This window comes from Zootoca vivipara, chromosome 9, assembly GCF_963506605.1.
Source record: "Zootoca vivipara chromosome 9, rZooViv1.1, whole genome shotgun sequence".
Classification (NCBI taxonomy): Eukaryota; Metazoa; Chordata; class Lepidosauria; order Squamata; family Lacertidae; genus Zootoca; species Zootoca vivipara.
Genome location: NC_083284.1, coordinates 59,134,394 through 59,161,800, shown reverse-complemented (window position 1 = coordinate 59,161,800; position 27,407 = coordinate 59,134,394). Strand labels below are relative to the sequence as shown.

General features: G+C 43.6%; 1 protein-coding gene across 11 annotated transcripts in view; it reads right to left on the bottom strand.

The window, feature by feature from the left end:
• Window positions 1-27,407, bottom strand: part of LIMCH1 (LIM and calponin homology domains 1) — a 209,056-nt gene that overhangs the window by 9,317 nt on the left and 172,332 nt on the right. For 8 of the 11 annotated variants that reach the window (XM_060278855.1, XM_060278858.1, XM_060278859.1 and 5 more), the window contains 16 exons: window positions 24,357-24,486; window positions 23,435-23,592; window positions 20,812-21,220; window positions 19,667-19,885; window positions 17,938-18,007; window positions 17,025-17,203; window positions 15,327-15,432; window positions 12,532-12,560; window positions 10,967-11,050; window positions 8,971-9,063; window positions 7,010-7,114; window positions 6,344-6,480; window positions 4,775-4,893; window positions 4,161-4,284; window positions 2,327-2,419; window positions 6-114 (listed from right to left, as the gene is read on the bottom strand). In XM_060278855.1, the coding sequence (XP_060134838.1) occupies window positions 6-114; window positions 2,327-2,419; window positions 4,161-4,284; window positions 4,775-4,893; window positions 6,344-6,480; window positions 7,010-7,114; window positions 8,971-9,063; window positions 10,967-11,050; window positions 12,532-12,560; window positions 15,327-15,432; window positions 17,025-17,203; window positions 17,938-18,007; window positions 19,667-19,885; window positions 20,812-21,220; window positions 23,435-23,592; window positions 24,357-24,486 (2,164 nt within the window). The remainder of the gene's footprint in view (window positions 1-5; window positions 115-2,326; window positions 2,420-4,160; window positions 4,285-4,774; window positions 4,894-6,343; window positions 6,481-7,009; window positions 7,115-8,970; window positions 9,064-10,966; window positions 11,051-12,531; window positions 12,561-15,326; window positions 15,433-17,024; window positions 17,204-17,937; window positions 18,008-19,666; window positions 19,886-20,811; window positions 21,221-23,434; window positions 23,593-24,356; window positions 24,487-27,407) is intronic. The other 3 variants (XM_060278856.1, XM_035113505.2, XM_060278863.1) reach the window with 1 other exon arrangement.

Below are 27,407 nucleotides of genomic sequence, written 5' to 3'. Positions count from 1 at the left end.
CCTACCCTGAAGCACTGAATATGGAAATAAAGACCGAGTGTTTCAATAATCATGGCAGCCCCTTTCCCGAGAGGCTGTCCGCAGCTAGAGCAGAGTTTCTTCCCACTGACAGACCTAAAAGAAATAAACAAACGACAAAACCAGATTTAAACATTTCCTCCCCTGCTGTGCCCCCCATGAAAACCCTCTCACTCACAAAGCTGATGTTTGTTTGGCACAGGAGGAAACCTGCCGCTGCCCTGAAAAGGCTGGTTTGTCCTCCAGCTAGCCAAAGCGTTGAGGACCTAGCGAGTGCTCAAACCATTCATGGCCAAGCAGGGCATCCAGATGCTGAGGGTCTCTCACACCCCAAAGGTGTGAGAGAATGTCTCCTACATTTTGAGGAACACTGTACTAAGGTGACATTATGTGGTTGGCAAGGGTAGCACATCTCCTGGAAAGGAGAGGCATCTTCACCAGAGTAGACCAATGGACAATGAACATACTGCACCACAGTTCATTTCGGTTCTCTGTCAACTGGATGGCACAGGAAGGAACTGTTTCTGGCTGAGAAACCCACAGGACTACAATCATCATAGCTACAGCATGAGTTATTCCTCTAAGGCAGTGGTTCCCAACAGGTGGTCCGGGGACCCCCAGGGGTCCGCGAGCTATGCCAGAGGGGTCCGCAAGATGCTATTAGAATAAAAAATATATTAAATATATTTTGTATGATAACAGATTTTTTGTTTTGGCCGCTTCCTGCATTAGCAGAGTCTAGCGCAAAACTAGAATTAGATAGAGGCAGTAGTTCTGCTGTATGCCGTTAGGTGGCGCTTTACAAACACTACTGTTTTGCAAAGAGGCAGCGCACGCATTCTACTAACACTCACCTCCCCAAGATGCTTTGCGCGCGTCGGCTTCATTTGTGCGCTACTGCGTAGGTACCCTGTCTTCTCCATTCCCCTCCCTCCTCCCTGGCGCGCGATGCCTCTTTGCAAAACAGTAGTGTTTGTAAACAAAGCGTTGTTTTTCGCGGAAGCTACAGTTCGCGTAGTTAAAAATGGACCTTTGGTTAAAAAGTGGTTCGTTAAAACGACAAAGGCCTACAGATGAAGAGGAAGAACTGTAAAAAACGTATACCTATAAAATATAAAAAGACTCTTAATTTGGCTCTCACTTTTTAATTTTAGGATTAGGAATTAATGGGGGTCCTTGTCACAATAGCGGCTCGATGAGGGGTCCTCGAGAAAATTTTGTTGGGAACCCCTGCTCTAAGGCAAGCGCCATGTGGATGTGCTCCATATTTGTGGTGCTTTGATAGGATCCTGTGCCATTGAAATTCTACTCAGTATTGACCCAGAGTAGATTCCAATGTATAGTTAGCAAAGTAACAACTTAAACTCATTTCAGGATAAAAACAAAAAACAAAAACCCCAGACCAGAGGCAATTGTATTTCATCCAGCAGAGCTTTACTGCTACTGAAGGCAAATGACCATAATGGTCACAAATCCAATACAGTGGTACCTCGGTTTACGAACTTACTCCGTTCTGGAAGTCCGTTCTTAATCCAAAGCCGGCCCTAAACTGAGCCACCTAATGAGGCCTCCCGCCGCCAGTGCCCTTCCACTGTTCGGATTCCGTTCTTAGACTGAGGTAAAGTTCTCAAACCAAGACACTTTCCGGTTTTGCGGAGTTTGTAAACCAAATCGTTCTCAAACCAGACTGTTCTTAAACCGAGGTACCACTGTACATTCAGGATTGGCACTGTCCATAAGAAATCCAGTTGCAGTAGACTTAACTTAAACTTACAATAACTTATAATAAGTCTAAACCTTAACACTAAGCATGCTATGTACAGAACACCACACCAGAAGGAAAAGAGATAGAAAGAGGCTATGACAGAAAAGATAAGAGAACTAGTTTAAGCCAGCTGTACTCAGCTTCTCTGAAGGAATAACCCAAACATCAAGAACCTTCTGCTTGTTTCTTTCACACAGAGAAGCTTCTAGAAGCTTCCAGAAACCTCTTGAATTAAGTAGAATAGGAAAGATCTTACACATCAGATCAATACTTTCTGCACTAAGAAATGCAAACTGACGTCCTGCACCTAAGACAACTATCTCCTTCATGTTTTGCCTCCACTCCACATGGCATTCGAACAACCTCCCAGTATCTGTAGAAGCAGCTCCTAGATATTTTCCAGGGTGATAAAATACTTTTGGGAACGTCTTAATCTATGCCACCACTTGTACGCCTCAAAAACTGCGCTCACCAGTTAGGAAGTTTTAGCTGAAACGATAACTCTGTAAAGCAGCTCATTAGCTTGTGAAAATCCTAATTGACCTTTTGTACCTGTTGGGTGACTGTCTTTGAGTTGTAGGAGAACAGGGTGATGACGATGATCGCCCAGCTCCAGAGCTCTCTCGACAGCCTGCCCTGAAACAGAAACAAAACAGGAGGGAACTCTGGTGAAGCTTTGGAAATGGAAGGGGTGATATGATAGCCATGTTCAAATATATAAAAGGATGTCATATAGAGGAGGGAGAAAGGTTGTTTTCTGCGGCTCCAGAGAAGCGGACACGGAGCAATGGATTCAAACTACAAGAAAGAAGATTCCACCTAAACATTAGGAAGAACTTCCTGACAGTAAGAGCTGTTCGGCAGTGGAATTTGCTACCAAGGAGTGTGGTGGAGTCTCCTTCTTTGGAGGTCTTTAAGCAGAGGCTTGACAGGCATATGTCAAGAATGCTTTGATGGTGTTTCCTGCTTGGCAGGGGGTTGGACTGGATGGCCCTTGTGGTCTCTTCCAACTCTATGATTCTAAGTCCAGCCCCACAAACAGAGAGTAAGGAGGGATCCTAATGGGGCAGGAAATGGCACTGAGCCTCAGGCACTAAGCGGCCTCTAGGAAGCCATTCTGCTGCCTCAGGCAGGGCTGGTGCATTGACAAGAGTGAGGATTCATGCTGCAGGCCTGAGTGGCTTTGGAGGCTGGATAAGAACCTCTCTCCCTGTATCTTGTGGTGAACTCTTCTTGCACATGGTTTCTTCAAATGGAAGCAGGGGAGTCGCAACTCTGAATGGCTCCCTGGGTAAAAAAAATGCCTCCTTGTATAATCAGAATTACCATTGTAGGACAAAAGCATGGCTAGTATTCCACGGGCGAGAAGCATTTAATTACGTAACTCATAATGATAATAAGAGGAAAAGTAAAGGTGAAGAATCCCTGGACAGTTCAGTCCTGTCAAATTCGACTATGGGGTGTGGTGCTCATCTCCACTTTCAGGCCGAGGGAGCCGGCATTTGTCCACAGACAGTTTTCCAGGTCATGTGGCCAACATGACTAAACCGCTTCTGGTGCAATGGGACACCATGACGGAAACCAGAGCACACAGAAATGCCGTCTACCTTCCCACTGCAGTGGTACCTATTTATCTACCTGCACTGGTGTGCTTTCAAACTGCTAGGTTGGCAGGCGCTGGGGCAGAGCAGGGGGACCTCACCCCACCACGGGGATTCGAACCTCCGACTTTCTGATCGGCAAGCCCAAGAGGCTCCAGTTATGTCATGCTCCTCTCCCTACTGCTCCACGCTCTGAAGTTGTACAGTCCAGGAACATTTTATTACATGACCCATCATTTCTACAGTCTACCCCTAGATGTCACACTCCCTTCACAGGGTGGCTTACTTCTTGTTCTCGCTTAGGGAAGGGTCAAACGTGAAACTTAAGGCAACCTCTTTCTCTTCCCTGGGGTCTCTGTCTCAGTGCGGTCTGTGGTATCATAGCTGATTGTATGCTCTCATACTATGCCAATTAAGTCAAGAAAGCCTTGGTTACCTACCTCCTACTCCTTATTATTATTATTATTATTATTATTATTATTATTATTATTATTATATTTATTGACATTTTCATTTTCAAAAAACACCGTGTGATTTTACATATCTTTACATTACCTATATTCTGACTCTCTCGAGTCAACGACTTCTCCCCCATCCTTCCTAACCCAACTGACTTTCTAACTTCCAATTATAATTTCATCTGCGTTTCTCATTCCCCCCACCTTTCCTTTTACTTTGAGATTCCTTATCATTGTAAATAAGTTTCTAATTTTAACTGACAAACCTTTAAGCCAGTCCTGTTAGTGTTGTTAAGTGTTTACAACTCTGTTACCTACCTCCTCATTTCTCTTGCGGAACTGACCGGCAGACCTAAATTATGTTCCGATGGAAAGTTTTTCTGTTTCGTGTCTGAAACACGTGGGCTCTGTTTAGTTAATAACTGCTGATTCCACGTGACATCTGGAGAGAGAGAGATTCGAATTAGGCAAACACTTGCATAATAAAGGGGTTGTCTGACACACACCCAGAGCATTTCTTCTCACTTTCCTTATCACAAGATGTCTGGCTTATTTTGCAAGCATGTTTGTTATGTACCAAATTCACTTTAAATGTGGAAGCTGAATTTCATGGTATGTGATTGAATTCCACAAGTGAAATAGCAATAAGAGCCTGGAAGCTCTCTTATTGTGAAGGCTATGTTGAAAGTTCTCCAAAGATAATTTCTGAGCAGTGGTTTCTTTTTCTTTTAAACCCCACATTGTATAAAGAGGTTGGATTCTGCACAAAACAACTCAGAGTATTTTAATTCTTTCAATTCCCTCTAAATGTAACAATACATGCAATACCAGAAAGGAGAATAGTAGATTTTATTTTCACGGAAAATGTAGTTTCAACTACGGTAGTTAGGAGAGAGTTGTTTTGTAAAGAGATTTTAAAAGCCTCCACGTACCCTGGCACAGTGGCAAAGTCATCTCAGTGGGCTGTAGACGTTCTGTCCTGGACATCTGTGGGTCTTGCTCATTTCCTCTCTGTTTACTGGTTCCTATATATTCTTCTTTATTTACAGTGCTGATAAACAAACATAAAAAGGTAGGAACAACATGAAGCAATTTCATAATCACATTTCAAATTAGGCTTGACGATGCCACAGTTGGGGAGGTTCAGGTAGCTTTGATTTTGCAGCACACTTTTCCTATGATAAAGTATTGCATTTGAGATGATATGAAAATCTGTTCGTTCTTAGCCCTGGTGGCAGCTGTTTTGTACATGAAAACCAACTAGTGATGTTATCAGGTCGAATCCTGGCAAGACAGAAGTACTGTTTTGGGGGGACAAGGGGCGGGCTGGTGTGGGGGAGTCCCTGGTCCTGAATGGGGTAACTTTTCCCCTGAAGGACCAGGTGTGCAGCCTGGGAGTCATTTTGGACTCACAGCTGTCCATGGAGGCGCAGGTCAATTCTGTGTCCAGGGCAGCTGTCTACCAGCTCCCTCTGGTACGCAGGCTGAGACCCTATCTGCCCACAGACTGTCTCACCAGTTATCTAGTTATCTCTTGCATGGATTACAGCAATGCGTTCTATGTGGGGCTACCTTTGAAGGTGACCCGGAAACTACAACTAATCCAGAATGCAACAGCTAGACTGGTGACTGGGAGTGGCAGCTAAGACTACCGTGTTTCTCTGAAAATAAGACACCGTCTTATATTTATTTTTCCTTAAAAAAAACCCCCGCAGTGGCTTATTTTTTATTACGTTTCCAGCCTCGCCTCTTCCTTGGGGCCCTCCAGAATTGCGCCTATCACTATGTCTTATTTTCTGGGTATGGCTTATATTGCGCAAATGCTTAGAAATCCTGCTATGGCTTATTTTATGGGTATGTCTTATTTTAGGAGAAACAGGGTATATAACACTGGTCCTGAAAGACCTACATTGGCTCCCACTACATTTCCGAGCACAATTCAAAGTATTGGTGCTGTCTTTTAAAGCCCTAAAAGGCCTTGGTCCAGTATACCTGAAGGATCGTCTCCACCCTCATCGTTCAGCCTGGACATAGAGGTCCAGCTCTGAGGGCCTTCTGGCGGTTCTCTCACTGCGAGAAGTGAGGTTACAGGAAACCAGGCAGAGGGCCTTCTTGGTTGTGGCACCCGCCCTGTGGAACGCCTCCCATCAGATGTCAAGGAAATAAACAACTACCTGACTTTTAGAAGACATCTGAAGGCAGCCCTGTTTAGGGAAGTTTTTAATGTTTGATGTTTTATTGTGTTTTTAACATTCTGTCGGGGAGCCGCCCAGAGTGGCTGGGGAAACCCAGCCAGAGCATCTTAGGATAGGGCAGTGACGTTGGGCAAACATACATATCACAGGCTTCCTGTTTCCGGGCTTCTCTGTCATATCCAAAATAAAACTTCCGTATCTCAAATAAGACTTCTGTATCTTCCCTAGTGGGAAGATGGCTCAAGCGGTTTGTGCATATATTCTTTGGGAAGAAACACCCCATGAAATGTTATTTCTTTTACACACCTCATATTTTCCTTCCCTGGTTCATATTCTTTGCTTTTCGAAAAGGGAACACCCTCTTGCTCAGAAAATAAATTCTTCCGCGTTCTATCCTCCTTTTGCTTATCTTCCTCTTCAGAGTAGCTCACGTCCACCATATTCTACCAAAGATAGAGATACAAACGCTCATTTATTTTTTAAAAAAAGAACAGCCTATTTATTTAACAAAAAAAACCAAGTTATTTACATGATTTGACAGAGATGGTAAAAAAAAGAGTGTCTTTAAAACTTTTTACCTCTTCACCTCCAACAGGTTGTGCCATAGTGTTATAGTCTCATTTGATTTCACCCATTGAACAATGCCACACTACTGCCCCACCAAATCACTGTCAAATTCCAGCTATCTCAACATCTGAACTTGTTTGGCCAGCTTCTCATTTCAGACATAGCTATATAATTCTTCCATCCCACATTCATCCTCAGCCTTCCAAAGATTATTTCCACAAAGAGAAGGCTAAATCCCAAGGCATTTTAATTCAATGTTGCTTTCAAAGCAGGGACTGCAACCAGATCCCTGAACATCTGCGCTGGCGGAGTTTGGATGAAGGAGAGACAACCCCACACACCCCTGATCTGACTCCCTTTTTTTGCCATCCCATATTTTCCCTCTCGTTCCACCAGCGAACTCACCACAGTCCCATTTCCATCTGTCACAGAGGAAGACGTGGACAAGGGTTCCGCAGAGCTCGAAGTGACTGTGAAGGGTACCACGGTGTCCTCAATGATCTTGCGTTCCTAAAGGAGAGGTAAGGATGTCGGAAGAGCGAAATGGTGAAAGTTTGGCAACAAAACCCAGCTGCATCATTAGGAACCAGGCGATACAAGACTCAAATGTGCCCTTTCCCGATTTTTCCCTGGGGAGGAACGGAATGCAGGGAAGAGCCACAGGGAAGAGGCTGGAAGTCAGATACAAATGAACATTTCATAAAATAATGTGTTTTAATAATAAATGTAATAAAATAAAATTGGGCAGAAAAACAAAGGATGTAACTCCCCATCATAATCCAGCATTTATTTATTTATTTTAAATTGTTGCTGCTGAGAGATTTCCATGGATATACAAAGGTACATATACCATTTCATAGCCCAGCATTTTGTTTCTAACAGCAGCCAATCTAATGCCTTTGGGAAGCTTACAAGTTAGGTAAGGGGATTCATTCTGATGTATTTGCAAGGAGACTGGGTGACACAGCATCCAAGCAAGCACCCACACTTCCAGGTGCACTTTCCTTATTGCAAAAAATCCGATCTTACGGGGAAGTGGGGGTCATTGTGCAAATCCTCCCAGTCAACTCTAACTGCCCAACCTGTCAGTATGTGACTGAAACGCACCTGAAAATAGCAAGAGTCTGGCAACAAACCCAGTTTGGAAATACATGATGCTGCTTTAAAAAAAAAAGTCAGTGCCCCGATCATGAGAAGTAATAGTTCTGCTCTATGCTGTGCAAGTCAGGCTGCATCTGGAACAATGCGGCCAGTTCTGGGGTCACATTTGAAGGAGGATATTGGCCAACAGAAGTGTGTCTAGAAAGAGGGTGACCAGGAAGACGAGCGGTTCAGAAACCATTTCCCATGTGAAACCGCTGAAAGAGTTCGGTATATTTAGCTTGGAAGAAGGAAGCTTTGGTGGGTGGGAGGACAGCTAAAGAGCTGGACTAGAACCAATGGCTGGAAAACTGCAGGGAAGGAGGTGCCGGCTAAACTGTAGGATGAACTTCTTAACAGGAAAAGCTGTTTAACGGCGGAACAGGACTGTGGGAATGTTGAGGAAGGTAGGAAAGAATTTATCGTGTTTTGATATTATCCCTCCTCACTCATGCTAGTGAGCAAACAGCAGAGTGCATTCCCTTTGCAACTTATTGGAAGGATTCGTTAGAATCCTTTAATTAAGCAGTCCAGTCTGGCTTGTTCCTGTTAAGTTTCCCCTTCATTTCCCTCTTAAAATAATAACAGCACAACACAGTCTTCTTTAAAAGCAAGAATAAAGTTTTTCTGGAGGCAGGCTTTATCTTGTGGTTAAAGTGAAAAGAAGTCTGAGCTACACCTCAGACTTTTTGCTTGTGGACTCCATCCTGTGTGAAGGTTGAGCCATGCGCTGGCTAAGAGCCAGGAGAGTGATAGTCCAAGAGAGAGGTGGTTGTGTGGCCAACCCTTTTATCTGGTCAGCTAGGGTCACGCCCATCTACCTGGTCGCACACAGGGGGAGGAAGCTCCAGAGCAGGTATGACAGGAAGTCCTCCCTGCCTGGAGCTACATTCCCTCCGTGTGTCCATTCTAGGCAACAGGAAAATGTTGTACTTGACTGCTCTAGTAATAATACACCCCACACTCAGGAGTGGTGGCCTCTCCTTCACTGGAGAGGCTAGGGGCAGCCATCTGCCAGGGATGCTCTAGTTGCATCCTGTATTGCAGGATCCTGCTCTAAGCAAGGAGTTAAGACTTAGTTGACTTCTGAGGACCTCATGATTCTGGGGGAAAAAAACACACACCCAAAAAACAACCCAACCCAAGGACAAGGCAGATTAAACACTGTATTACAGCCACCATGATACAGGTACAGCCATATCAAAGCTGCGTCTCTGGCTTCGTACCTCCTCATAGTATTTGCGCTCCTCCTCTTCAACTTCCTTTTGTGCCTTTTCCCATTCTTCTTTTAACTTGTCCTGCTCTTTCTGATACCTTTCCTGCAGAGAGTTCCAACAGAAGGTGTTAACTGTTATAGGAGGAGGGAAATTGAGCTCCAAATGAATATTTATTTGGAAATGCAACTGATCTTTCATCAGCAAAAAAAGAAGCAGCAAAACTCGCTAGAATCGAGGATTCCTTCAGAGCTAAAAAGCAATAAAAAAGATATTTGGAAAACCATAAAATTTAACATACACCCCCCCCCAGAGTTGCTACCCTTCCTCTTCCATAATGCCTGGTTCAGTTTTTGACATTTCATTGGCCTGCGTTAAAAGATGTGGAATGGGAGTTGGGGAAAGTACACTACAATGGTATAATGAGGGACGAAGAGAAACATGGAAAAGGGGGGAAGCAGAAAAACTGCCACAGAAAGAACAGAGAAGGCGAAGGATATACAGGGTGAACATTGACTATTTGTTTCAGAAAGTTGCGTGTCTGTTTGCTATGCATTCGGACACCTCTTATGAGATTGTAAACAAGTTTTACAGGATGGTTTCTGAGATCAAGTAGCAGGTTTTGGTCTATGTTTGGAGAAAACGGGCTACTATTTGGAATCAAGATGGTGGACTGAACCTTTCAAAATTGCACTGATTTTAAGCGCTGATTTCAAAACCGCACTGATTTTTTTGTTTCTTTGTTTCTTAGCATGGAAACTGCGGGTATGAGGGTGCTAGTATAGATGCAAAAGTGAGTGATAAAGTTGGTACACGGGTATGAAAAAACTGAAACATTCTGCTTTACTTTTCACAAAGTTTTAGTGCAGGCATCCCCAAACTTTGGCCCTCCAGATGTTTTGGACTACAATTCCCATCTTCCCCGACCACTGGTCCTGTTAGCTAGGGATCATGGGAGTTGTAGGCCAAAACATCTGGAGGGCCGCAGTTTGGGGATGCCTGTTTTAGTGCCTTAGTCCTTCCTCTCCCAATGACTGTAACATCAGCTATAGTTCTATGAGATCTTTTGGTGTGGACAAAGGATAAGACTCAGTGCTGTAAGGAAAACCATCTAACTTTTAGAAATACCCACTAAAATTAAAAAATGAAATCTCCCTAACCTAGATAATATTGTTTCACAGTCCCTGGTTCAACCTTCAATTTATATTCATCTCAAATCATAAGGTAGCATGGCTATGACATGTTTGATTATCAGCTGATCAAATTTTGTTTGCTGTCTGAAACAAAATCCATTCTCAGCCATAAAACAGAAGAAAAAGAAGGAGGAGGAAGAGGAGGGAGGGAAGGAGGGAAGGAACTAACAAAAAAATCCACTGTACTTGGAAACATGGGATATACATTTTCATTTGGCTAGGTTTGCATCTGAGTTTAACTGAGGTTCATAGATATATTGACTTTGGCAGTAATCAAATCAGGATAAACTGCTGCCAGTAAAATTTTAATGAAAGATGAAGAACTATGTCAGCTTATAAGATAAACAGACAACGTATAAAGGTCTTAAGTGGAGAAGATGACAACTAGCCAAGTAGTTGATTGTTCTAGAGTGGAATTATTTTCTAAAAAATATACCCAGTCCCAATGAACACCCATTTTCTGAATTCCAAAAGGAATCCTTCAAATCGTACTAATGAATATTCGCTTCCCAACATCCTATGCCTAGCATTTAAAATGTGTATCATTAAAATGCATATCATCATATGTTGCACTTTTGCTGAGAGTTTTGTATGCTTTTCTCTTTCATGGAAAAATCTGGGAGCCAGTCAGTGTCTCTAGATGAATGGGGAGTCAAAGGATTATGTGAATAATAAGCACATGTGGCTCAAGTTTTAAGGAAAACTTTTCAACTATGGAAAGGTAGGCTCGGGAGAAATTTCAGAAGCCACTACGGTACACTCCTCAAAAACCAGGTAGGATACAAATGTAATAAACAAGTAAGGATGGGAGGTACCTGAAGTACACGCTCCTGTTCATGCTGCCATTGTTCTTGTCGCTTACGCTCTTCCTCTGGGTCCCAAGACCAGCAACCAAAACGCTGAAATAAAGTTGATGGATACTGTTAAAGACAAGGAATACATACCAGAAAACAAGAAGTTCCACACTGCTTTCAACATTTATTACTTTAAAACACACACACACACACCACAAAACCAAATATATTCTGAAGAAGATGTTTAAAATAGTCACACACACACACACACACACCAAAAAGCCTGAAGCATTTCCTTTGGGAATAATGGGGACAGAGGTCCCCCAAAAGTTGGTTAAATTGTTTATGTACGCCACCACCGCATCCAGAACTCTGTAAGCACAGAAATGGAAAGAAGTGCAGTGATACCTCGGTTGTTAAATGTAATCTGTTCCGGAAAACCGTTTGACTTCCGAAACGTTCGATAACCGAGGCAAAATGGGCAGTCGGCAAATCCCATTGGGGAAATGGAGAAATGTGCCATGGAAGGCGTTCGACTTCCGAGGTGCGTTCGAAAACGGAAGCATTCACTTCCGGGTTTTCGACGTTCAGGTTCCGAATCATTCGGCTTCCGAGAGGCTCGAAAACCAAGGTTCCACTGTACCAACGATAGAGGAGTGGACTTTGAAATTACTGGACTATGTGGAGATGGCGAAAATATGAGGGGAGGGGAAACCCCTCAAATATATTCATACATACACATCATCTCTATCCAGTAAGGGACAAGGAAAGTTCCACCCACGGAAGTTGGCTTCTGCGTGTTCAACCAGCGTGGGGACAAATATGCCCAGAATGCAATTTCCACTAGCCCCATTGTCATTGGTCAAGATGTGGACCCATATATGTCTACGTCACAGAGGAGTGCTGGGACCAATCGATACAAATGCACCTTTGCATTTATTGTGCAGATTTTAAAAAATGTAAACAGCATCAGTTGGGGGGGGGAGCTGATAATAGGGTGAGAACAGGCACGGAGGGGGGAATATAATCCTGTCCTCCCTTGCTGCGTTCTTGCGGAAAATTCCTCCTCAGAAGGTGGTATAGTGAGAATCCCCCACTGGTGACAATGCCCTGATCCCATTAATTCCCACTGATCCTATTTGCGTTTTTAAAATAACTGCTTATTAAATGGAAAGATGCACTGAGTGTCGCATGTACCGGTAGTTTGGCCCATAGCTGCCAAGTTTTCCCTTTTCTCGCGAGGAAGCCTATTCAGCATAAGGGAAAATCCCTTAAAATAAGGGATAACTTGGCAGCTATGGTTTGGCCATCAACAATATTTTTAAAAACTGTGTCTTAATTAGGGCTGGAGAAAGCATTCCACTTTTCTTCTTTCTTGGGGAAGGCTCTTGATCTGACACGTTCCAAATGTTGTGCTTTCTAGGCACACAGAACGGAAGAAAAATGCTGAAAATAATTAATTTAAGGCTTGGGCAAGCCAGCCACATAAGTAATTCACAATTAAGTCTGGGAACAAATAAAAAAACCCATGTATCCATAATCTTGATACATTTCACAAGAGAGAGAAAACAAACCCCATAACTTACATTTGATTTGTCACTGTTATCAGTGCCAGCTGCATGGAGAGAAGAACAATTGCAATTAAAAATGCCAAAACGTCAGCTTATTTTTCAATTGAAAGGCATCATTTATTTACTTGCATTTTTACACCCTGCTCTCCAACCTTGAAAGGGTTTCCAACGCTAACCATTTAAAACTGACACATGAAAACTGCAGCCATTAACCTCAGATTTGGGCAGGTTCTTGGGCAAAATGTCCTCATCTCCCTGAATGGGCTTTTGCTTCCTTGCAGCTCCCTCCCCCCCCCTTGCCCTCTCCCTCTTAAGGGATGCTTAAGGATTTCACACTGCCTACACTATTAAGCAGGTCTTCAGTTTTCACCCTTCTCCAAAATTTGAGCTCAAGACACAGGCTGAAGTACATTTTAAAAAATCAGCATTTGGGGGTAACTGACATGTACCAAAAAAGTGTGATTCTTTCTGCAGGTTTCCCCTCTCTTTCTAAATAAATGCGAAAGAACAAAGGTGTGAATGGACTCATGAGAAACCAGCACAGGCTGGAAATTGACTGATCCATCTATCCCTATTTGCCCAATGTGCTGCAGAATAAGTGCCCTTTCTCTGTGATTCTGTCACTCACTGAGCTTGGAGAGGACAGGTGACAGCAACAACAGGTAAGGGGGATGAATAGCAAGGCCAATGGGCTCAGGGTCAGAGGTAACTCGCCTGCTTAGCAGTTGCCCAGTTCTGTCAATTCCTGACACCGACCTCTTTAGGATGAATCCATGTAGGAAAAGATATCAAGATTCTACCAATCTTTCCTTAATAATCTGCAACTTTTTTGAGAGAGAAACCTCCTGATAAAGTAGAAAGACAGACCCTCCACCAACCTCTATGCAGATAGAGAAAGGAAAGCATTAAGTCAACTTTAGGTTCTAAGCTACTGCTGGCTACCAACAGCTACTGCTTTTGGCCACACCCGAATGCCGCATGCTATCTAAAGCTCTATTTCCCCCTACGCTGAGCCATGTGGGGAAAGGGAATACGTCACTCCAGCGCCACAGTTACCAAGAGAGCTCTTGCCATTTGGGGTGAAACGGTTTTGATCTCGACAGCTTAGTGGTATTTCAGAGCGAATTTACAAAGGAGATTGATGGCATGCTCTGTTATACATCGAGGGCAAGCTCTTTGCCAACTACGCAACTGGGAAAGGCGCTTTCTACGAAAGCAAGGAGGATGGACAGAGATGCTAGCTCTGGACACGTTCTAGAAGACACCTATGCGGTGTAGCAAGAGGGCAGGCAAGGCCGACACTTTACCTGACTGTGAGAAAAATTGGTAGCGCCGCCAGGAGTTCCGAACCTTAAGCGGAACGCTGGGGCTGTTGGGCGACTCTAGAGTGGATGGCAGGCCAGGGGGAACAGAACAAAACAAAAGACACAACACTGTGAAAGGAAAGGAGAGACCAGAGAGTAGCCAAGAGACTCAGGAAGATTATTAACAAATCTTGTTAAAGTGGGCTGGTTGGCTCTAGCTTCCCATGGAGATCAAGCCAAGGCTGTCCCAGGGGAGATGGAGCAAGCTTGTTTTCTCCTGCCCTGGAGGCCAGAACCTGAACCAATGGCTTCCAGTTACAGGAAAGGAGATTCCAACTAAATGTCAGGAATAACCTCCTGACAGTAAGAGCTGTTTGACAGTGGGAACAGACTCCCACGAGAGGTGGTGGACTCTCCTTCCTTGGGGGTTTTTAAGCAGAGGTTGGATGGCCACCTGTCATGTTTTTGAGATTCCTGCATTGCAGGGGGTTGGACTGGATGACCCTCGGGGTCCCTTCCAACTGAATAACTCCAGGATTCCATGTCTGAAAGCAACTAGAAAATGGCAAAACTAATACTGTCATAGTGCAACATGTATCCTTGATGTGTTACTCTCATGATTGTTTTGATTGCGATTTGGCTGTTTCAATAATATTTTGTAGCTTGTCTTAGGCCCAGAATGATGTAGCCCATCTTAGGCCCAGAAGGAGGGGGCAGAATGAAGACTGAACAAATAATAAATAAACAAATGGTTTCCATGGTGCTTCTTGTCGAGGGTCTGAAGGCACTCTACAGTCCCTGTTCACACAGTACTTCAGTCTCCTCCTCCCACCTTCCTGCTGTCAGTGAAGGAACAGTCCTAGGAAAATGTATCAGCCTTTTTCCAGGAACAGCCCTCCCACTTCTGGTTGCCTGTTCTGCTTCTGAATAGAGGTTAAGAATACCAGAGCAAGGGTGAGCTTGGTTCAGTGCCTCCAGACTGCTGGAAGATCGCAATCCCATTGTGATTCAGCTTTATTCTGCCATTGCCAACCATGGGAGAATTCTACTTGGCGACATAAGGCACACCAACTCCTTTCTTCATGAAAGCCGGCAAGCAAGTGAACCAACAAACCAAGAAGTTCTCAATTAACCGTAGTTTCCCCCTCAAACTCAGAAACTATCGTAAAGAACAAGCCAGGGTATTAAGCCAGCTTCTAAACTTGCCTTGTGATCCTGGCTTGTTCTGAAGCTGTAAAACCATGGTTTCCCCAGTTTGGATGAAAAATAAAACTGTGGTTAGCGGAAGACTTCCTGGTTCGTTTGCTCCTGACATGAAGAGGGGAATTGAAGAGGTTGTGTGCGTGGTAAAAAGGCCTGCCGTAGCATGTCTCTCCCCCCCTTTTTTTAAAAAAAGCAAAGGTATGATGTTATGGACTTGTCCTCTACCCCTTTGGCAAATGTTGAAGGATGTGCTGAGACTACACCCCTATTTCTTCCTCCCTCCCCACTTCCTGTTTTGTTTACCTTGTGGGGCAGAATTCTGCAAAACCACTTGGCTCCTCTCAGGGATTATCTTCAAAAGTGGAACTATGATGCCTCCATCTGGCACAGGGGCTTCCAAAGTCTCTACCTAGGCCAATTTTTGAAGACTAGAATCAGTTCTAAGGCAACAAAATAGAATACAAAATATAGACACTCCTTTTTAGCACTGCCTATTGATTGATTTCTTAGTTGCACTAATTGAACAGTCTAGGCTGCATCAGGTAAGCAGGGTATTCTGCCTAACTTGCATTTATTTATAGCAGAATATATGGTCTGCTTTTTCTAACCAAACAGATGCACCGAAGTGACTGGAAGTCCTAAAGTCAGACACATGGAAATCACAAAACAGCTTGTCTGAATATAATTGCTTTAATTTGTTTATGAAAACAGATGAGGGCATCTAAACATTTTTTTGGCTTGTTTGTTTGCACTGGCTGACAGAATTCACAATGCATTTTCCCTTATCACCTCCTTCCTGTGTAGTTACGGTCCTACATCTGTCTGAACAGGAATATATTAGACTAATTCCCCAGATCTGCAGATACATAAATGAAGCTTGCTTTTTAATCTTCTAAATCTATTTGCAAGCTGGAACTGACTAACAGAAAATTCTTCTCTCCCTTTTTGTGTGAACCCTTTTCCATGAAGGTACACATCTCCTCGTGGGAAAGATGAGCACATTCCATCTTCACGTGGTGGAAACGTAAAACGTAAATCAGCTGTGTATCTTTCATTTTGCTGGTAAGTCTAGACAAGACGCAAAATGTGTCATTAGGAACTAATAATAATAATAATTGCTACGTATGGGCCCTATTCTCTAGCGGCAGCTAGACTGGTGACTGGCAGTGGCCACCGGGACCATATAACACCAGTCCTAGGATCGTCACTGGCTCCCAGTACGTTTCCAAGCACAATTCAAAGTGTTGGTGCTGACCTTTAATTAAAGCCCTAAACGGCCTTGGCCCAGTATACCTGAAGGAGCGTCTCCACCCCCATCGATCAGCCTGGAGATTGAGGTCCAGCTCTGAGGGCCTTCTGGCAGTTCTCTCACTGCGAGAAGTGAGGTTACAGGGAACTAGGCAGAGGGCCTTCTCAGTAGTGGCACCCGCCCTGTGGAACGCCTCCCATCAGATGTCAAGGAAATAAACAACTACAGTACCTGACTTTTAGAAGACATCAGAATCCCTTTATTGGGAAGTTTTTAAAGTTTGACATTTTATTAGGCTTTTATATACGTGTTGGAAGCCGCCCAGAGTGGCTGCAGCAATCCAGCCAGATGGGTGGGATATTATTATTATTATTATTATTATTATTATTATTATTATTATTATTACTATTGCTGCAGTGTGTTGCAAGGGGGGAAATTTCCCTCATTTGTATTGTTGAAGAGCAGTGAAACTGAAGGGGAAGCACTGCTTGGTCGGCTGTTCTCATCTTGATGAAAACCACCCTTGGGATGCTATTAGCACAGAAAAGAAGGATATGTTTCCAGACTAATAGCAGAGTGCAGGAGGAGGGATTTTTATTGGGATTATGGCAGCGGACAGAAGAATTGACCCTCCCAGCCCCCTCATGCCTGTTATCCAATAGAAAAGAATTCCCTGATGTAGTTTTTAACCAATGCATTGAACCTCATGTCTAGCTTCATCCTCAACTGTAGGTTTTAGTGCATCACGCTACCTTCTGGATAACTGGTGCTTCTACATCCTTCAGTTGCCCCCTTTCAAGTTTCTTCGGCTCCTCATTTGAGCCCATTTCCTTGCGATGATTACTGAGGGAAGAGTTCGTGACGGAAGAGAACTCCGCCACGGCCACAGTAGGGCTGGCACGGGAAACGGTTGTGCTGAATTCTTTGTGGTCTGAAGCAGGATTGGGGGTGGGGAACAAGGGAAAAGCAAACAAAAATAAATCAGGACAATAAAATAAAAAAAGTGCCAGCCTCATGTCAAGAACGTTGAAAATATTACCCAATAAAAAGACACACGGAAAATATATTCAGAAATGTTTATCTGAACATATACTGCTGCTTTGTTTTAATTCTGATTTTATGTAACTGTTGCATGCCGTATGTCTAAATGTGTGTGTGTGTGTGTGTGTGTGTAGACACACAGCAGAAGAAAAATCCATTGTAGATGATGGTCACTATTTCCAGAAAGCAGAAAGAATAAACAGGGACACAACTTTTAGCCAGTTAGAAACAGTGTTTTTTTTCTAAAAAAAAAATGTTTAGGGGTACTCTCATTTTCCTACTCATACTGAAATACTGTCCCTCAATGAGGCCAAACTTAGATTCACAAAATGTTTAGGTATGTGCGTACCCCTGCGTTCTCCCAGAAAAAAATCACTGGTTAAAAATATGAAGTTGACTAAAGCAATGCCCCAAACAATCGGACAATATACTCAAAATATGCATTATTACTTTTTTATTTATTTATTTATTTTATTTATTTCTACTGCGTCAGACCAACACGGCTACCTACCTGAATGCTTAATTATAAATTAGCTTTCTTTCATGAAACCTCTAGAGGGCACTGTTCATGTATGAGACAAAAAACTCATATAATACAGTACTGTATTCCTTAAAGCAACAAACCTGGAGACAGTCTTTCTGAATCGGTTTTCTCGTTTTGGTTGATTGATTTAGCTTCTTCCATCAAGGTGCCCTGCAGAGAACATTTACTGTATATTACTGTCAATCCACAGGCAGAACAAATACAAACTTTCACGTTTTTTCATCATGCAACAGGCATAATTTGCTCCTCCAATTCAGAGTGGCCAGGATGTTAATTAAGCCACTTATTTTAGAGCAGTTACACACTGGCTTGAATTAGACTGCTTCGCAGCAAGGGTCATTGAGCTGAACAGCAATAACAACTTGCAAACGGGAATGAAGAAAACATCAAACTTTTGTTTGGTTTTCCATCACAGAACAATATACTGTACAGTACCAAACTTTTATATTGTCCATGTTTCCATGCCACACTAAACTGTAACTGAGTGCAATGCAACTGAGCCCTCGTGAGCCACAGTAAGCCCTGGGCTTGCATATTGTATAGCCCTTTCCTCTCTTCCACCTGTGTGACTGGAAAGAGAAGTTTGGAAACTTTTGCTTCTCCATGGTTTGTCATTTTGTATGAAATTACAAACTATGGTTATCCTTAACTCTGGTTCGTTTGAAGAAAATTCGAAACCATTCTTTTAATTTAAAAATTTAAATTTAAAAAAATTTAAATTAAAAAAATTAAATTTAAAAAAAACAAAACCCATAGTTCTGCTAATCTCGCAAGAGGCTAGCAAGGACCGCCGACTCCGGCTGCAATTTATCCCACCTATGTGGAGGCCCAGACGGTGCTGATTGGCCAGCCGAACTAAGAGGTGGCCTATACAAAGCTTACCAGTTTGGCCATTCTCTGGCAGGTAGCCTCGCCCCTTCATTGGATCACCGCAGGGCCTGTACACCAGCCAACCATTTAAGGCAAGCAGACTTCCCTGTGAATGGCTCCCATGTAGCCCAGGGTTCCATCTAAACGACCTTAATTACACTAATTTTATTTCCTTGTAAAAAATAAAAATTATCCTACACCTCAACCAAGTTTCCAAGAGCATCTTACAAAAACCGAGAACGCAATACAGTTAAAATGTAAGTGCCGTACAAATCATTACTTTTCAAATCTCAAAAATGATCTAACCCATGTGAAAAGAGGCTCTCCCTCCCCCCAAATCGACACCCCACGTAAAAGACCCAAGTCATTGGCCCATTCTGAGTAATTAACACTGGGTCTCCAATTCTCCCCGTGGGCCCCCCAAATCTGCTCTGTAAAGGGTTGCCCAGTTCCCTGAGCTGAATTTGAGGGTTGCTTGCACTGTGCCCATGGAAATCTCTTGCATCAGCAGAACTGTGGCGTTGGATATGGCCCAGCTGGTGGGATCTGCTGACAAATAAGCTGCCATGTGGCTGGAGAAGCGTTTAAAGTAGTGGCATGCAGTGATTTTTTATTTTTAGGGAAACAAGGACAGAGGTGCCAACTCGCTGGGGCAATGGAGAGGGAGTGATGTCATTACCTCCTGACACGTGTGTGAGCATCTCGCCTCCCTCCTTAAGCCTGGCAGAAGCTTCCTGGGCTTTGGGAAGGAGGCGCCAGGCATTAATGCTTTAATACCGGGAACATTTACGGGACTAGCCTGGTCCCCTAGTCCACTGATGGCAAACTATTGGTTTGAAGGACACCTGAAATGCACTGTGTGAGAGAGACTGAAAGGGCTCCCCCCCCTCAGCCCACCCCCGTTGCAAAGTACGGCCAATCGGATGGCATGGTCCTCACCGCCTGCGCTCTGTCTTTGCTGTGCTCGATGAGTCGCTTTAGAACAAGCTCGGTGCTAGGGCTGTTTTGTTCCCCCTCCACTGAGGAACCGTCCACCACACTGTTGGACTTTGGCGATCGGCTTGGCGAAGGGGCAAATATTAACGTTGTGCATTCTCTCTCTCGTTCCTCTTCTACTCCGTTGACAGCTTCCCCGTTCATGCTGACTTTTCCATCTACCTGCAGGGTACAGTTTCAAAAGCCATGTGAGTAACGTAAAATGGAGAGGCCCCAAGGCAAGGTATTTTATTTCTCAGCAGAAAGAAATGAAAATTCTTTTTGTGGCGTCAGTGTTTCTGATGCAGTGAAGCAGACTTTTAGGATGCCCTTCCCGCCAGCGTTACAGCAACAGCACACAAACCATTTGAGTTAGTGCAATTCCACGTGCGATTATTCTTTCCCAGACACTTCTGATTCTCTCACTCCTCTGTTGTCTTCCCCTCTTGTAAAATTTACATTTTAAGCATTCTGGGAAGGGGACTACTGTTTTGGCTTGTAAGGGCAAACAGCAGGAGTGAAATAAATAGAAATACTTTAATCAGGCTGGAATCTGATTGAAGAAATATTTGAGTTTGCATCTATCTCACTTCCAGAGTTAGAAATTAAGGGACCCAGATTAGCCATGTCCCTTAATTTCAGCAGGTCTGCTCTGAGTACAACAGACACTGAAGCATCAGAAGTTCTTTAATCTCTGAAGTTTTATCTTTTCTATTTCCTCTTGAAAGCTCTTTTCTATCTCTTTTTTCCCTTATTTCTCTATCTCTTTTTCGGCATGTTTTATCTTACTTAATGTTGGACAAAAAATACACTTGAGAATAAGTTTTGCATTTCTCTTCATCAACTCTAATAAAATTTATTTTAAAACTAAAAATCCTCATCAATTAAATCTGCACACATGTGCATATTAACAACTGCTCTGAAGGAAAGCATGTTCCCAACTGGGGCACGACTCACAATTTACCAAAATATTTTCAATCAATTCATCTGCTTTTATCAAAAGCAGAAAAAATAATGATGAAGACCTTTGTCATATTTGAAATGGGATTCTTGAAAGCTTCCCCTTTTCTCTCTCCTGAGCTACCTTTGACTCACCTAACGCAACCTACCTTAAAGGTTCTCAACACCTGCTGTGTGCTTTTGGGTTGCGAGTAAGGCTTGGCAGTCAGCATAGGCACAGCCTTCGAGACAAACGCTTTGCTTGGAGAGGTGCGGCCTGTCGAGATGCTGGCTTCTGACCCGCCGGCTGGAGCGATGGTTGCCTCTACCTTGGCAGTGTACTTGGGGGCGGGGAGCGATTGCTGCCGTAAGTATCTCATGGGGTTGGGGTCCTTGGGTGGGGACGACGAATTTGGCTCCGCTGAATGGCTTCTTTCCAGAATTTTTGGCATCTCCAAGCGCTCAAGGACAGCTTCGCTAATGGTGAACCTCTCAATGTACTGCTGGAGAATATTATCCGCTTCCTCGCGTGACCTGGCATTCTTGTACGCTTCATGCAGAGCTCTCTCTCGCCTCTCTCTGTCAAGCAAGGTTGCAAAGGGGTATCTATCATTATTGTCATTAGATAAATTTGTATACCGCCCAACACCCACTCCTACGACATAAAATCATGTTATAAAACACACAATACACAGAGTAAGTTGAATAAGTCAGCATGTGTGCAAAAGGGGGGGGGATGCCCTGCTCATTTCTGCTTTGCAAAAGGTCTGGGCAGAGTAACATCCAGCCTCAGTTCACTTAAACTAACTTAATTGCTTTATACCAGGGGTCAGCAAACTTTTTCAGCAGGGGGCCGGTTCACTGTCCCTCAGACCTTGTGGGGGGCCGGATTATATTTTGGTAAAAAAAATGAATGAATTCCTATGCCCCACAAATAACCCAGAGATGCAATTTAAATAAAAGGACACATTCTACTCATGTAAAAACACCAGGCAGGCCCCACAAATAACCCAGAGATGCATTTTAAATAAAAGGACACATTCTACTCATGCAAAAACATGCTGATTCATGGACCGTCAGCGGGCCGGATATAGAAGGCGATTGGGCCGCATCTGGCCCCCGGGCCTTAGTTTGGGGACCCCTGCTTTATACCATAGGTCAGTCGAGCTTGTACCACTTCCCACTGCAGTAAGAAACTTCCTAGCTTGAATGCAACCCTTCGCCAGATAAAATACTCCCTGCATAGAGAAAACAATCATGGCGGGGAGAATATCAGGTGGAACATTTTACCCTGACATGCTAGTTTTCTATGTGAAAAACACAACCCCCGCTATGGATGGGCGATTCAGACATGCAACCCCTTCCTCCCCAGGTGCGCCTATGCTTGTGGCCTGAAGTTGCACCAACCCGGAAAAGCTTTACTGTGTGAATCTGTTGATTATGCAAAAGATAATGAACAGATGATCATGAACCATATATTTTACCACACACATACCTCCATTGGATGTGTGGCAAAAACCCTCTTCATCCATCGGCAGAATAATACAGTTGGGAGGTTTTTTGTTCCTCGGAGATCATGAGTGGTTGTTTGTGCATGAAGGGATTAGAAAATAGAGCTGGATTGCTAGACTCAGCTATGTCACACACACCCTTCTCCAATAAGGGAGGAAGTGAATCTTTCTCTTCCTGTTCCCTCTCTCTCTCCACGCCAGGGGTCCCCAAACTAAGGCCCGGGATGCGGCCCAATCGCCTTCTAAATCCAGCCCACGGAAGGTCCAGGAATCAGCATGTTTTTACATGAGAAGAATGTGCCCTTTTATTTAAAATGCATCTCTGGGTTATTTGTGGGGCCTGCCTGGTGTTTTTACATGAGTAGAATGTGCCCTTTTATTTAAAATGCATCTCTGGGTTATTTGTGGGGCCTGCCTGGTGTTTTTACATGAGTAGAATGTGCCCTTTTATTTAAAATGCACCTCTAGGTTATTTGTGGGGCATAGGAATTGGTTCATATTTTTTTTCAAAATATAGTCCGGCCCCCACACAAGGTGTGAGGGACAATGGACCGGCCCCCTGCTGAAAAAGTTTGCTGACCCCTGCTCCACGCCATGTAACCTATGAGGAAGGATGTGTCTAAGCTTAGAGCACGTGTTCAGAACTATATTCTGTATTTTCTACCCAGGAGTATTGTGCCTGTGTTCTCCTTGCTGCTGCTTCGAGAAATGCAACACTCTGTCCCTTGGAATGTTTTGTAAGTAAAACATTTAAACTTACTTAACGGTGTGGTCTGTTTATTGCAGGATGGGTAGAAAGAGGGGGGCGCTTTGCAAGTGGACTAAATGGGATAGGCAAAAGATTAAGCAGCCTATATTCCTAACACTTCACTATATTGCTTGACTTTGTGAGTTTAAACTCTTCTACTAGACCCCCTCTTGCTGTAGAGTATGTTTAGCCCCACATTTTGAATCCAGGCATCCAGCCTATTCTTTTATTATTCACCCTATGCACAGAGATCACAGTAAGTCCATACCCCACACAACCTCCACCTTACTTCACTGAGCTCCACAGCTTTAAGAAATTTTCTCCTAGCCAGCTCACTTCTGGCACCAGAACTAGAAAACTACTTTAAAATATTGGAGCCTAGTGAGGTGAGATGGAGGTTAGATTTTGCTCCCTGTTCTTCTTTGCAAAAGAACAGACCCTCAGCCAGCGCTTATTCGACACCTACAGAGTTGGCCTACACATCTAGTTGCACTCCAAGAGTCCTCAAACTGTGCTTTCATTAAATGAACCTACTTCTCTTCCACAATTTCTCTGTAGGTCTTTATGCTTTTCCTCCACTCAGTGGCCTCCTCAGTGCCAGTCAGCAGTCTCTCCATCTTCTTTCTCTCGGCTTCTTTTTTAAATAAGTCCTGAGAAGCACTTCTCCGGCGACTTTTCCACCTGGCTAAATCCTGCAGGAGGAAGAAGGGCAGGGGACAGAATTGTGATGATTAGACATGATGTTGAAAATCAACCCTGGTATCTGAAGAAGTGTGCATGCACACGAAAGCTCATACCAAAATAAAAACTTAGTTGATCTTTAAGGTGCTACTGAAGGAATTTTTTTATTTTACTTCGACCCAGACCAACACGGCTACCTACCTGTAACCGAAAATCAACCCTGTGAGGTATTATTATTATTATTATTATTATTATTATTATTATTATTATTATCACTCTGGGCGGCTTCCAACAAACCAAAGCAGAGTAAGAAATCAAACATTAAAAACTTCCCTATACATTATACAAGGCTGCCTTCAGATAGGTAGATTGGTTACTTGTCTTCCACCAGTAGGCTGAGACCCACAAATGGGGGTCTGTTATAGCACAGTCATTTCCTCTCTTTGTTTAGACCAGTGTTTCCCAAGCTTGCGTCTCCGACTACAATTCCCATCATCCTTGACCCCTGGTCCAGCTAGCTAGGGAGGATGGGAGTTGTAGTCCAAAAACAGCTGCAGACCCAAGTTAGGGAAACCCTAGTTTAGACTAACCTGTAAGGTAACTCAATAGCATCATCTCCTCTAAACTGCAACTGAAAGTGTGGCTTACGGAAGGCCACCAAGTGAATTTGTGGCAAAGGTGAGATCCGAAGCGACGCTGCCGTGAAATCTGCGCTCCCAATTTCTCGCGGGTTTCCTCCCCCCTGCAAAAGAGTCTTCGGTTCTCTCATACTCACATCCTGCCACTGGTCCTCTTCCTCTTTGAGCTGGTGGTGAATAGTCTGCAGCTTCTCGTGGCGAGCTTGGCTATGAGGTTGCATCACGGCAGCCTCATCTGCACACCTCATGTCAAACATGCTCACGCTCCTGAAAAGAAAAGCAAGGAAAGGAGGAGGAAGGAGGCTATTTGTTGTGGATAGACTTTGTGCGTTTCTGCCACAGGAGGGTGCTGGAGCAAACGTAAATGCATCGCGTTCCACAGAAAGCTCTGAAGTGGCAAAGCTTGAGGTGGCTTTGCACGTGCATCCACTTCATCAGAAGCCATGTGCTTTTTTCCCCTTTAGTATGCACAAGGCTATACTAACGTGCGTGCAAATTGCCTGATTGCGGTGTGTTCCAGTAACACCGCTGCAAAAGGAAGAGCTGGAGGACTGCCCAAGGCTGCCCTTTTGCTTGGCATCTAATGTGAATTGAGCACAGCCCCGTACTTGCATAATTTCTCAACTGTCCCTTGTTTCATAAGGAAATACAATCACTCTTTTGGCGTTAATAGCACCGACTGGAAAGGTTTTGGAGTGAATCAGCACCAGTGGTTTTTAAAACTGCATTCAGGCAAACACTAGGGAGCTCAGCAGGGTTCCCCGGTGAGAATTTCAGTAATGATGGAAAAATTCCCCTCGCCCACCTCCAATGATCTTGTTTCACGATGCCAGAGGGGAGGGCTGGATGTGGTTTAGGCACATGGGGTGTTATACAGTGGTTGTGTTCAGATGTCATGATGCGAGTGAGTCTAGGCAAGCCTGCTCTCCCTTCCTGTCTTCTCCCCTGATGCAGCCGCAAGGAGTTCAGAAGCTTCCACTTCTGTTTTTGCTTAACCACAGCGTGTCGTCCAAACTGCGGTTAATACCAACCATGGTTTCTTGGGGGGGGGGGGAGCCAACTTGAAACCATGGTGGTTGTAAACAGATCATTAACATTAGCCACAGTTTGCACAACATGGCGTGTTGTGGTTTAGCGAAACCTTCTGCACTTTTCCTGGCAGTTGCATCTAAAGAACAGATGAGAAAGGAATGAGCAGCGAGCCCAAGGCTTACCTTGCCTTGTACACAAACATAAAGGTTAGTAGTGTGATCACTGAACACAACTGGTGGGGACTTGATAGGCCATATTTGAGCCCCACATGCACTGAGTGTGTGCCTTCAGATAGGTCCCAGAATCCACTGAGAAGCACAAGGGCTCCCTGGCAGGCATGGAAAGTGTTCCCCCCACACTAGAAAGTTTGAAAACCGCTTATCTAAACTTTAGCTATGAAAGTACCATGAGTTACTCGGAGAAAAGATTTCTGATTTCCTGAAACAACTGAAGTGATGCCTTAAGAGACAGTTGAGATGTACATACGGCTGGTGAGAGCCATCCCTATTGAGCACACATGCAGAGTGAATGGTCACAGAATTTCATTGTTATTCTGGTTTTTAAAAACACACACACACAACCCACCAAAGTACCACTTATTAACACAAGGAGCAGCAATCACAGCCCATCACAGTCTCCTTTGCAAGATGAAGTTAGAGGCTGGTTGTTAAAAAATGCTGGGTCAGATAAAACGCCACAAGCGCATCGAATGAGACAAGGACAGTATACGGAGCTGGTTAATTTTCAGCTAGTTACAGAATATGCACCATATTTCTGGTTGCCTTTGGATGGAAGTGCAGTTAATTGTATAACTTAAAATAAGCAAATCAGCCACCTTTGTGTTTCTGTATGAACACACCCATACATGAACAGATTAGGAATCTCCAGCATCAAATTCTTAGCAGCCTTACTAATCTACCAGGCCACAATGGTGTAATATCAAAGCAGGAGCCAAGGGTAGACGTCTTCTGCCATCTACCATTCTGTTATAATCCTTCACACAGCAGGCCTGTATAGCCCATTTTCTATTTGAAAGTATGTGAATTGTATGCCCTAGTATATGGTTGAGATGTGACACAGGAAGTCCCTGTTTCAAATTTTACCTTGTTAGTCTTAACTAAGCTGTTATTCTCTTATCCCAGAGATGCATTTTAAGTAAAAGGACACATTCTACTCTGTCAGGAATGCTTTGATGGTGTTTCCTGCTTGGCAGGGGGTTGGACTGGATGGCCCTTGTGGTCTCTTCCAACTCTATGATTCTATGATTCCATGATTCTATCTAATGATGCCTCAGAATGCTACAGAGCCTCATTTCTTCTCCTAGAATTGGCTTTTAATGTACATTTGCAACAGAAATCTAAGGTTCAGGGCGGGTTGCTTTTTTGTTTTGTTTTGTTATTAAAAACGGATTCCCCAGTACATTAAAATAACCATCTCTTGTGGGAATACAGTCAATATTTTTATTCTTGCTTTCCATTTCTTTGCTCCTAAGTACTTGCCCTTTAAAATGATGTAATATTACAGGAAAACAATGAAACACCTATTTTTTATTTAAGGGTTTGATACTATCCTCGAGACTTCATAAATTATACGCAAGCAGTCATGTTATTAAAGCGTAGCAGAATTTTATTTTAACGAACCAAGGTCTACATTAGTTTCCTTCTAAGTGACGGGATGGAAAACCAATTAACTTTATTATATGGCATGGTAAGTTATGTTAAGGGGGGCCAGAAAGTTGGGTGCCAAAGGCTAACTGAAAGTCAGAGTCAGGCCAGAGTTGTAGACCCTAGACTAGGCATTCTAAGGACATAGTCGGTGACATGAAACTGGAGCCAGAATAAGTGTTTGAGGATGAAACCAGCAGAAAGTACACTTCTGTTGACCTGGTGTGGTATTGCAGACCCTCCAAGTGTCCCTATTTTCCCATGACTCTCCTGTCCTGGTTTCTCATTTGATCCCGGAATGTCCCGCTTTTCCTTAGGACATCCCTATTTTCTTCAGAGAAATGTTTGAGGGTATGGAATTATGTGACCCCTGAGCCAAGGAGATAAGTAACTATACAATCTTTAGAAGATACCTGAAGGCAGAACTGCATAGGGAAGTTTTTTAATGCTTAATGTTTTATTATGTAATGATAATAATAATAATAATAATAA